Source organism: Mobula birostris, chromosome X (assembly GCF_030028105.1).
Source record: "Mobula birostris isolate sMobBir1 chromosome X, sMobBir1.hap1, whole genome shotgun sequence".
Classification (NCBI taxonomy): domain Eukaryota; kingdom Metazoa; phylum Chordata; class Chondrichthyes; order Myliobatiformes; family Myliobatidae; genus Mobula; species Mobula birostris.
The window spans coordinates 5,113,138-5,125,868 of NC_092402.1; the positions used below are offsets into that span (position 1 = coordinate 5,113,138).

The 12,731-nt window shown below is 52.5% G+C and overlaps 1 protein-coding gene across 1 annotated transcript in view; it reads right to left on the bottom strand.

Moving 5' to 3' along the window:
- LOC140191845 (keratin, type I cytoskeletal 19-like) overlaps positions 1-9,910 on the bottom strand; it is a 27,890-nt gene extending 17,980 nt beyond the window's left edge. The window contains exons 1-7 of the mRNA XM_072249636.1: positions 9,168-9,910; positions 7,760-7,842; positions 5,971-6,127; positions 5,706-5,867; positions 3,105-3,230; positions 1,600-1,814; positions 443-510 (exon numbers count right to left, since the gene is read on the bottom strand). Of these exons, the coding sequence (XP_072105737.1) occupies positions 443-510; positions 1,600-1,814; positions 3,105-3,230; positions 5,706-5,867; positions 5,971-6,127; positions 7,760-7,842; positions 9,168-9,617 (1,261 nt within the window). The 5' untranslated portion in view covers positions 9,618-9,910. The remainder of the gene's footprint in view (positions 1-442; positions 511-1,599; positions 1,815-3,104; positions 3,231-5,705; positions 5,868-5,970; positions 6,128-7,759; positions 7,843-9,167) is intronic.
- Positions 9,911-12,731: the final 2,821 nt, after the last annotated feature.

Below are 12,731 nucleotides of genomic sequence, written 5' to 3' on the forward strand. Positions count from 1 at the left end.
GGTCCCAGACTCCTCCAATATAGGAAGCATCCTCTCCACATCCACTCTATCTGTGTCCTCTGGTCCGAGACTCCCCCACTATAGGAAACATCCTCTCCACATCCACCCTATCTGTGTCCTCTGGTCCTAGACTCCCCCACTATAGGAAACATCCTCTCCACATCCACTCTATCTGTGTCCTTTGGTCCTAGACTCCGCCACTATTTGAAACATGCTCTCCACATCCACTCTATCTGTGTCCTCTGGTCCTAGACTCCCCCACTATAGGAAACATCCTCTCCACATCCACTCTATCTGTGTCCTTTGGTCCTAGACTCCGCCACTATAGGAAACATCCTTTGGTCGCCGCCCGACCTGCTGAGTTCCTCCAGGATTTTGAGCGCATGACCAAACTTTTTCAGACTGACTGTGCCATGCAGACATGGTAAGACGGCCTACTCACTTCTTTCTTCCTTGAACACCGTCTTCTGTATAGTTGACTTGCTTGACACTTGGCCAGAAGACTGACCCCTGAAAAACAAAGGGGCAGAGTGTGACCTTGCACTACGGGAAGGGCGGGGAGTGGGAGGAGGTCAAGACTTCCAAATAAATATTGCCTGCCACAGAACCTTAGCACACATCTCACAGCACGTCACAGGCAAAGCCCACCCCACCATCGATCAGATCTACAAGGAAGAAAATAGCATCTGTCATCAGTGACCCCCACCACCCAGACCAGGCTCTCTTGCCATTGATACCATCAGGAAGGAGGTACAGAAGCCCCAAGACCCACACCAACAGGTTCAGGAATAGTTATTACCCCTCAACCATCAGGAAGGAGGCACAGGAGCCTCAAGACCCACACCACCAGCTTCAGGAACAGTTATTACCCCTCAACCATCAGGAAGGAGGTACAGATGCCTCAGGACCCACACCACCAGGTTCAGGAACAGTTATAGAAACCATAACCATCAGGAAGGAGGTGCAGGAGCCTCAGGTCCCACACCACCAGGTTCAGGAACAGCTATAACCCTCTCAACCAACAGGCTACTGAAGCAGGTTGAAGAACTTCACTCAGCCCAACTCTGAACTACAACTCTTCCACAACCTACAGGACTCACTTTCAAGGTCTCAACAACTCATGTTCTCGGTATTAATTTACTTTCACTCAACATTTGCACGACTTGCCCTCTTTTGTATATTGTACATTTTTTAATCAGACTTTGTTATGTAGAGTTTTTTATCTACTCGATTGTATTATTTTACTTCCTTCTCAACAGCTGAGTCTCTTCCCAGGGCAGAAATGGTAACATGAGGGGCCACACCTTTCAGGGGAGGAAAGTATGGGAGCGTTGTAAAAGGTTGCGTTTCTTTTTGACAGAGAGTGGTAGGCATTTGGAATGCCCTACAGGGGCAGTGGGAGAGGCATAAGCATTTAGGGAACTGAGGAATCTCTAAGATAGGGACAGGGATAATGGGAAAATGCAGGAGGGAAGGGTTGGATTGATCTTACAGAAGGTTAGAAGCTTGGCACAACTTTGTGGGCCGAAGGGCCTGTCCTGTTCTATGTTCAGGACTGGATTGTATTCAGGTTCGAGTCTGGCCTGGCGAGTTGCTTACCCGTAGCCGCCCAGCAGCCTGCGATAGGTCTCAATTTCCGCCTCCAGTCTGCTCTTTATGTTCAGGAGCCGCTGGTACTCCTGGCTCATGGACAGGATCTTGGCGCGGAGATCGCCCAAGTCCCCTTCCAGACCGTTGATGGTCATCTGCAGATTGGCCCTCTCGCCGGAGAAGCGCATGTCAACCTCGTTCAGGTTACCCTCCAGCGAGGCGATCTGAGGGCAAGAGGTGGACGGTGAGAGGGAGATTTCCAGTGACCGGGCTGCACCCACCCGAACTCCCGTCCTTCTACAGCCACGCGGTAGAGAGCATCTGAACAAACTGCATCACCGCTGGCACGGGAACTGCCCGGCAGCACACAGGAAGACTCGACAATGGGTAGTCAAAATTACCCAACTCTACACCGGCACCAGCCTACCCACCATCCGTATACAGAAAGGTGCGGAAACATCATTAAGGATCACACCCACCCCTGCTCCCGGACTGTGTGTCCCACTCCTGTCACGGTGGAAGATGTGTAGCATCCACGCCAGACCTCCAGACACAAAAATCAGTGACTTTCCAACAAGCAGTGAGGCTGATCAACACCTCCACCCAATAACCCACACCTTCACACACCCCAATCACCCACTGACCAACCCTTCCACACCCCACCATCACACACTGACCCACCCCTCCACACCTCCAATCACCCACAGACCCACCCCTCCACACCGCATTCACCCACTGACCCATCCCTCCACACCCCAAATCACCCACCGACCCACCCCTCCACACCCCATTCTCCCACTGACCCATCCCTCCACACCCCCAATCACCCACTGTCCCACACCTCCACACCCCCCAATCACCCACTGACCCACCCCTCCACACCCCAATCACCCACTGACCCACCCCTCCACACCCCCAATCATCCACTGACCCACCTGCCACACCCCCAATCACCCACTGAGTCACCCCTCCATACCCCCAATCACCACTGACCCACCCATCCACACCCCAATCACCCACTAACAAACCCCCTCCACACCCCCAATCACCCCCTGACCCACCCTCCACACCCCCCAATCACCCACTGACCCACCCTCCACCCCTCCACACACTCAATCTCCAACTGACTCATCCCTCCACAGTCCCAATCACCCACTGACCCCACCCTCCACACACCCAATCAACCCACTGACCCACCCCTCCACACACCAATCACCCACTGACCCACCCCTGCACACCCCCAATCACCCACTGACCCACCCCTCCACACCCCCAGTCACCCTCTGACCCATCCCTCCACACCCCCCAATCACCCACTGACCCACCCCTCCACACCCCAAATCACCACTACTTTATTAGTTGCTGTCAGAGTCACCTCATGTACAGACACTCCTGTACCCTGCGTCACTTTGCGGACATACAACCTTTGCGAATAATCAATCAATCAATCAATCAATAGCTGGGTGGCTGCCTGGCCTCCCCCCACCACCAGCCCAGCCCGGCGGGTTACTCACAATGCTTTGCATCGTGCTCAGCTCGGTCTCCAGCCCCTGACAGCTGTGCCTCAGTTCAGTTAGTCTGGATTTCTCCCCATCGATGGCACCCGATTTGATGCTGATCTCCTGTTGCACAGCCGCAAACTGAAACAGTTGAAAGTAAATTTATATTGTCAAACCAGACGTACCACACAACTACACTGTTAACGTCCATAACTTGACTGCGAAAGGTCCTGTTGGGGGGGTTGGGTGTCGTCGGACACGTGTCTAAAACCCCCACACTCCCCCATCCCGGGACCTACAGTAGCTCCAAAGACCTCACCCCGGGGAGAGGAAGGAAAAAATGGGATATACATCTGGGGACAACTTGAAAGACTGGGTCACAACATCCGGACTCTGGTGAGCGGCTGTCAGCTGCCGATCTGCAGTAGGGGTGATGGGCCCTCTGCGAGCTGAAGGGTTGTGGGAGCATTTGAATGATGGGGGTAAGTGAAGTCATCCCCTCTGATTCATGGTTGATGGTTGAGGGGTGATAACTGTTCCTGAACCTGGTGGTGAGGATCCTGAGACTCCTGTACCTGCTTCCTGATGGCTGAGGGGCAATAACTGTCCCTAACCTGGTGGTGTGGGTCCTGGGGCTCCTGTAGCTTCCTTCAGATGGTTGAGGGGTAAAAACTGTTCCTGAAACTGGTGGTGTGGGTCCTGGGGCTCTCGTACCTTTTCCCTGATGGCAGCAGTGAGACGAGAGCATGATCTTGTTATGAAGAATAGTGATAAAGCTTCCCAAGGAAGGAAATTGGGGGAGAATGGGGGAGGGGGAGTTTGAGGTATGGAGACCCTCAATGAAACCTGCAGAGTGAATAGACTTGCAACAGCGTAAATCCCTGGTTAGACCACTCTTGGAGAATTGTGGTTTCTTTTCTGTTCACCTCATTGCGGGAAGGATGCAGATGAGATTCACCAGGATGCTGTTTGGATTAGAGAGGGAACAGAGCAGATTTACCAGGAGCTGCCTGGATTAGAGAGGGTGCAGAGGAGATTCAGCAGGAAGCTGCCTGTATTAGACAGGGTGCAAAGGAGATTCACGAGTATGTTGCCTGGATTAGAGACGGTGCAGACGCGATTCACCAGGATGCTGCCTAGATTAGAGAGGGTGCAGAGGAGATTCAGCAGGACGCTGCCTGGATTAGAGAGGGTGCAGAGGAGATTTACCAGGATATTGCCTGGATTAGAGAGGGTGCAGAGGAGATTTGCGAGGATGCTGCCTGGATTTGAGGGGGTGCAGAGGAGATTTGCCAGGATGCTTCCTGGATTAGAGAGCATGTCTTATGATGATAGTGAGCTGGGATGTTTCTCTTCGGAGGTGAAGGACGATGAGAGTAGGCTTGACAGAATGTGCACAATGGTAAGTGGCACAGATCGAGTGGACAGCCAGAGATTTTTCTGCCCGGGTGGAAATGGCTAATACAAGGGGCATAATTTTAAGGTGACTGGCGGAGAGTGTAGGACGGGATGTCAGAGGCAACTTCTATCCGTCGGGATTGGTGGGTGCAAGGAATGTGTTACCAAGGGTGGTGGTAGAGGCAGATTTAGTAGGGACATGGAAGAAATTTATAGATTGATACATGGATGGAAGAAAAAATGGAGGAGGGATGAGTTAGATTGATATTGGTGTAGGTGAAAAGGTTGGCACAACTTCATGGGCTGAGTGCCCTGTATTCTGCTGTAATGTTCGATGTTTTGTTGGAAAAGCTATAGTTGCCTGCTCGCTGGTGGGGAAGGTAATGGATAATTTGATCATTTGGGAACCAGTGGGATGGTTAGGGAGGAAATGTTTCTTGAATTGGGGTGGTGGGACAGAGTCGAAAGTTTGGAGACAGGACGTTCCAGAGAATCGTCACCGTGTCTTCCACTCAAACAGCGCAGAAAGAAGCTGATCAGCCCAGTGGCTCCAGAGGGGCAAAGTAAACCAGGAAACATGGATGTGTAGGAATCTGATTTCTCTTATGCCTTGACAACTGATCGTGTGTCAAATGTTAATTTTAAATCTACCGAAGATGACACTGCAGGATTGAGTGAGGATCAGCTGTGAAGGGATAGAACCAGCATGATGGTCTGAATGTCCTCCTCCTTTCTGTGTGGGGCTTAAACCTGGAATTCTGAGGGTGACAGGTGCGAGGGCTAGGTGTTGAGTCATCGTGTGATGGTGCAGAGATCGGGGTGGGATGACACCGTAACGGCTGACAAGGTGCTAATACATCTTGTGGGGTGGGGTGGGGGGAGCTTCAGCCCGGGTAGTTGAATTCCAACGGTGTCTCTGAGGCAGCTGCTCATTCTGCCCAAGATCTCTGATTTCTCCAATTTGCTCCGGTATTCCAAAGACAGGGCAGTACGCAAGGGCTCAGGGTAAATTGCCCTCTGTCTAGATTCGGGTTGAGAGGAAAATTGGATGGGCCATTATGAATTGGGAGAGAAGATGCCACGGGCCGAATGGCCTGAATATGCCCCTATTCCCTGCGGTCACCTGGACGTGTGAACAGGTGGGTGGATGGGCCGCAGGGCTCGAAGGGACCAGGAGGGCCTGTTCGGCGCGGAATCTGGGAATAAGATCCCTGTTACCTGCTGCTTGTACCAATCGTCAGCCTCTGCCTTGTTCTGGTTGACCATGGCTTCATACTTCGCCCGAATGTCTCCAAGAACCTTGAGCAAGTCCACGGAGTCTTCAGCTGTGACATCGACAGAAACATTACCAGACATCTGGGACTTCAGGCTCCTGAGCTCCTGCAGGAAGGAAGAATACGTAGCGATTTCACCCTCTGATTCTCGGCAGTGACACGGAACAGAAACGACTCACAATGTTTGGGCAAATATGCCCATTGCTTACATCTTCGTGGTTTTTCCTGATGTAAATGAGCTCCTCCTTCAGGTTCTCAATCTCGGTCTCCAGCTGGCTCTTCATGAGGGTGAGGTTATCCAACATCGTGCGCAGACCATTGATATCGTTCTCAACGGACATCCTGATGGACAACTCAGTTTCAAACCTATCGAGATGGGAAAAGAGCAGGACATTTTGGTCATCGGTGGCTAGGGCTGAAGTCGTTAAGCTTTTCCTGCACCAAACTATACAAGATATCTGGGCCTGCACTCACAGGAATTCAGAAGAATGAGGGGTGACTTCATTTAAACGCATCGAATGGTGAAAGGCCGAGATAGAGTGGATGAGGAGAGGATGTTTCTTATCGGGGAGGAGTCTAGGATCAGAGGACACAGATAGACTGGATGTGGAGAGGATGTTTCCTATAGTGGGGGAGTCTAGGACTAGATGACACAAATAGAGTGGATGTGGAGAGGATGTTTCTTATAGTGGGGGAGTCTAAGACCAGAGGACACAGATGGAGTGGATGTGGAGAGGATGTTTCCTATAGTGGGGGAGTCTAGGACCAGAGGGCACAGATAGAGTGGATGTGGAGAGGATGTTTCCTATAGTGGGGGAGTCTAGGACTAGAAGACACAGACAGAGTGGATGTGGAGAGGATGTTTCCTACAGTGGGGGAGTCTAGGACCAGAGGACACAGATAGAGTGGATGTGGAGAGGATGTTTCCTATATTGGGGGAGTCTAGGATCAGAGGACACAGATAGAGTGGATGTGGAGAGGATGTTTCCTATAGTGGGGGAGTATAGGAGCAGAGGGCATGGGCTCAGAATACAGGAGCATCCTTTTGGATGGGAGATGAGCCCCCCATTTCTATCCTGTTTTCCACCCCTATGCTTGGACGAAGAACAAAAACATTTGCTCCAGAGGGGCTCACGGTGAAGCATTAAAAAATATGGGATCCAGAGGGGTACAGCACTGGAAATGAAGTCGGTGGTTTGAGCGGAGATTGGTCGACAACCCCTTTGTTAACTCATTACATGCCAAACCTCTGAATTCGCTGCATACTATAACAGAGAGGCAGGAAAGCTGTTAGAATCTGGAGCAAAAAGAAACACAAGGTGCTGGTCAAGCAGCATCTGTGGAGGAAGTTTTATGTTAACGATAGTCTATGTCATTTTCAACCACACAAGACACTCTGCAGATATTGTAAATGCAGAGCAAACCACACACACAGAATGCTGGACAAACTCAACAAGTTGGGAGGCATCTGTGGAGAGGAATAAAGAGTTTTGATTTCTCTCCATAGATGCTGATTGACTTGCTGAGTTCCTCCAGGAGAGACAGTGCAGTATGTGTCTGTCTGTCTGTGAGCCGATGCATGTCTGAGCGCCTGTGTCTGCTCTTCTCTGTTCCCAAGAGGGGGAAAAGGAAACTTCCAATTGTTAGATTGAGATCTCTGTCAGTGTTTCACATGCCAAGTTTGTTCGGATACCAGTGTCACTGGAAAGGGTGAGCCTTTTATAATATTATTCCAGTTTTTTTTTTGCGGGGGGGAGGGAGGGGGAGAATACGGTGGGTCTACTTCCCGTTTCTTTGCCCCACACTCCAGTCCAGTAGCTGGCGGTAATGGACCTTATTCTGGTCCGCCAGTCGCCATTAAACTTCCGGAGAAGAAGACGACGACCTGGAGGACTCAGTTGGTCCATTGTCCGCCCTTCAGCGGAAGGGAGAGGGGCCGGAGGAGGCAGACGCGGTCAGTTGGACCCCTATACTCGCATCGGCCGGCTCGGTACTAACTTGGCTTTGAAGTCTTCCGCCGCCAGTTTGGAGTTGTCCACCTGGAGCATGATTCCGGAGTTGGCCAGGATCAAGTCGTTGATCTGTGGGAGACAGGAGGTGGAAGTGTACCAGATGGAGCAAGGGGGACGTGGGGAACCACAGGCACACCGTCCCGCCCGCTTCTGGTTTGCAAGGTTAAACTTAAACCCCTCAACCCCTACCTCTCTCCTCCCAGCCCCCGTCTATCTCAAGGCTACCTCTTCCTCCACCAGCCCCTCCCTCCTCCACCCTGCCCTCCCCTCCGCCCTCTCCACCAGCCCCTCCCACTCTCTCTCTGTCTCCTCCACCCCGCCCGTCCCCCTTTCGCCTTCGATCCCCTTTTCCACGTGGATTTTCCCGGTTTCTTCCCGCATCGCACAGGCGTGAATCGACGGCCCGCTACGTTGACCCGTTTCGATGGCCGTGCGAGAAGTAAAGTCAATCCTTCACCCCCCTGCCCCGGCCCTTCCCCATTCCTTCCCTCGCACCTAACGTTCTCCTCTCTGCGGAGGGCACGGCCTCAGACCAGAGGATAGAGGCGAGGAGGAATTTCTTTGGTCGGGGTTGGTGGCGAATGTGTAGAACTCGTTTACTACGGGCGGCCGCAGACAGGTTGGGTAGTCTTCAAGCGGGTGGTCCTCAGGGGCGGCGAGGCGCCCCTTTCCCTCCGCCAGCCCGCGGGGTCACCCTTGGGCAAGGTGGTTAGCCCACCTTGCCCCCTCCCCACATCCACCGTGTCCACATGAAACCGTGAGATCAGGTGGTGGACGGTCGAATGAGCAGTCGATGCCGGTCACAAGTCCTGGTGATGTGACCACTGACGCCAGGCAGACAATCTCTGAAGAGTATTGGTACTGGCCGGGGGTGGGGTTAGGGGCGCCCATCTCGTAAAGGCAATGGCCAACCACCTCTGTAACTTCGCCAAGATTCATTTGAGAGGGACAGAAGATTAGCCAGACTGGAATGGCGGCCCACACTCGATGGGCTGAATGGCCCCGTTCTGGTCGGGTGTCTAATGGCCAACCTCCTCGCACCCTGACATCTCCCCGCCTCCCCCGGCACACACACACACACTCACACACACACACATACACACACACACAACACACACACACACACACACACACACACACACACACACACACACCACACAAACACACGCACACAAGCACACACACACACACACACACACACACACACACACACACACACACACCACACAAACACACGCACACAAGCACACACACACACACACACACACACACACACAGACTCACTCACACACACACACACACACACACACACACACACACACACACACACACACACACACACACACACTGACAATCACTGGGGGGAATGGGAGTTGCTTTTTCCGGGCTCTTACCTGGTCGCGAAGGCCCTTGATGGTGGCCCAGCACTCGCTGTAGTCGCGGGTGGTGGGACCCGCCTGTTGGTAGTACTCCCGGATCTGAAGCTCCAGTTCGGCGTTGGACTTCTCCAGGGAGCGCACCTGGTCCAGGTACGTCGCCAGCCGGTCGTTCAGGCCCTGCATGGTCTGCTTCTCGTTCAGCAAGGCGGCGGAGGAGATGCTGTACCCGCCGCCGGACGCGCTGCTGAACCTGCCGCCGAACCCAATGCTTAACCCGCTGCCGAACCCGCCGCCGGATCCGTACACCATGCCGGCGCCCAGGGCTGAGCCCAGGCCGTAGCTGGAGGCTCGGCTCTGGCCGAAGCCGTACATACTGCCTCCCCGCATGCTTGAGGAGACCCCGGACATGCTGCGGGACCCCCAGCTCTGACCGCCGCTGCTGCTGCTTCTGAAGCTGGTCTGCATCTTGTTCCTCAGGCCTTACACCGAGCCACTGGTGTGCGGCCACCTCCTTCTCGCCTCTTTATATCCTCATCCCGAGCCGGGCCACCGCCCAGAGAGAGAGAGGGAGTTAAAAAAAAAGCGCTGGGCGTGGAGCGGGACCGCCGCCTGGGGCTCCTTGGAGGGTCTCGAGTTACGGGGGACACACCCAGAGTCCGGAACCCACGATCCCGCCGCCTCCCACGGCCGCGGAGCAGATCTGATCCATTCTGGAGGAGAGAGAGACAGAAAGTTTCTCCAAATTTAATTGTTCAAGTGCAAATGTGTAATTGTCGTTCAACCACTCTTCCGAAATCAGCCAAGCCCACAGCGTTCCTCCGGGACCCGGGGGCGCAAAACAGGTTACCGACACGTACACAGCATAAAGTTAACGACGGCGGGAAAGCACACGGTTATAACATACAATGATATATTTAAAAATAATGACTGGTGTGGGGTTTGGTTCAACATTAATCGATCCCTGTAGCAGTGCCGGTGAAGGTGCCAGTAACAGCGGGGAAACCCGCCCTCGTTCTCAGTCCCTGCGAGTCAGTCGGGTGTATTGGATTTCAGAGAGAGATTTCAGACAGCGAGCTGAGGGTCAGCGGATTTACAACGGTGGGAGTGTCGGGGGAGCGAGGAGGGAGGGAGACAACTGTGTTGATGTCTTCCGCTTCTGTAGTGGGAGGGGCCGAGTTGAGTGAGGAAGACCCCCTCCCAAGTATTGCCGTAGCCCTTTTCTCACTGTTACCGTCAGGGAGGAGGTACAGAAGCCTGAAGACACACGCTCAGCGATTCAGAAACAAATTTCAGGACACATGCCGGCGATAATAAAGTGATTCTGAATGGCAAATGGGCTCTTGGCTTTAAATAATCCCAGTCATTCAACACCACTTTCAACAGTGAGTTCCCAGCGGTGAGGGAGCTGGTTCTGCAGCGTGCTTTGGAGAGCGGGTTGGGGTGGGGGAACGAAGGAGGAAGGGCATGGCGAGACACTGAAGGTGTCGCGGTCACACAGCGCAGACTCCAGTTGGTGACGGCGACTTGGTCCGCTGGACCCGGACTACCGAGGTCGGGAGTGGGGAATTGTCCCAGCGCAACGGCTCCCCCCCCCCACTTTTAAAAACTACCCCGCACAGGTTCCACTCTGTCATTGGATTCTTCAGAAAGCCTACAGAACACCACTTAACGCGTTCAGTATGAATGTGAGACGGAGAAGGCTTTTCAGGGTCTATTCTTGTCCTGGTGAGGGGTCTCGGCCCGAAACGTCGACTGTGCATTCCTCTCCATAGATTCTGTCTGACTTGCTGAGTTCATCCAGCATTTTGTGTGTGTTATTCTTGTAAAGTTTCAAATGATGAATTAAGTGTACTTTAATTAAAAATAGTTGTGGGATGTAACAACGACGGGAGGTCAGGGAGAGGAACGGACAAGGAACCAGCGTTTAAAGGGCGAAAGACTTTTCCCGGCAGAAACCCAGTGTGAGTGTGGGGGAGGGAGAGGGTGTGGGGAGACGCAGCTCCCGTCCCGTTGATAGTGGATGTACGGTCAGTTGTTAATTTTAAAACGGGTCACCGGCACATTTTGTTGAGAGGAGGCGGGAGGAGATCTGTCGGCCAGTTCGGTTCCTTCAGGTTGTCAGAGCCGGGGGTGGGAGTGGTGACAAGCCCCCTTTATGGATTAAATGCTCCCAATGGCTTTCCTCTCAAACAGCCTCTGACAACCAAGTCATCTCCCGGCCTTCACGTGTGGTTTAGCTACTAAGCCCGGCGGAACCGTGTCTACCGACAGGAGAAGGGACAAAGGCGGTTTATCGGCGCCTTAAAACAAGTTGCTCCGGCAGATGGGGCTCGTCAGCCGCTGTTGGCAGCTCACCTTGGAGAAAGAAAACTCTGATCTCAAATCTCCCGCTGTCTTGCGGCTGTACCCAATGATGGGACGGCTTCGGAAGTAAACCCCGAGGGGAAAAATCCGGAGCTGGAGACCTACGCTGACGGGCGACCCCTGCGGCGCTGCGGGGGCCAGGGTGTATCGGTCTCTGCCGCTCCTGCGTGGAGAGACGGGGAGCCTGGCGCACCGACAGCAGATCAGCCCTGGCTCGCGTACTGGCGTGTCACGTAGACAGCCGGGGGACGCAACATTCATGGGCGACCCCGAGCGACAGTTCTTCAGAGTGTGGGTGCTCCGTCAACCGGGACTACGGCTAATGGTAGTAACCCACCCCCCACCACACACTCTGGGAGGATGCAGTCGCACACATAATTCTCCCCTCCCGCCGCCCGCCGCTGCCACAGCGTCCCGATCTGCTGAACTACAAGTCCCAAAGCCTCCAGCGATAATGATACTGCTTTTGACAAAGTAAAATAAGAACTGAACTGACAAATTACCAAAAAAAACAATCATTATGTAACCACGAATGCCCTCAGATTAACACTTCCTGGGACGGGCACAGGCACAGTTCAGTGGCAAGCGTCACTTACCAAAGTCTTGTTTTAAAATACAAACTCACAAAAGACACCACACCTTGCTATAATTACAAGCCTGATCCAGATTTAGAGTCAGAATCTGGCAAATTATATTGTGACCAATCAGTTATTACAGATAGGACAATCCATAGTAACTGTCTGTATATGATATTACAGGATAAACTAGCAAGAAGAACTTGTTTAATAGATATAGCCATTCCAAGCACACATAACATACAGAAATCAATCAGTGAAAAACACCAGAAATATAGTGAATTAAAAGAGGAAATTGAAAGGCTATGGAATATGAACAGGATATACATTGTCCCAGTAGTAATAACTCCAACTGATATCATCCCAAAGTCACTACGCAATAGCATTAAACAGTTATGGCCACATAATAATATCCATAAAATCTTCAGAAAGCCAAAATACTAAACACCACTAGAATAGTCTGAAAGTTCATCGCAATTCACAAATGAGTGTACTTGTCTGTGCCCTTAACTCAGCTTTTACCAACCTGAGCTGAGAAAGAAAACAAACAACCTTGTTATGGAGCACGCTCCCTACAGATGATGTAGTTCACCGTGTTTCACAATGTGATAAGGTACAAACATTGAAATAAAAGAGAAAA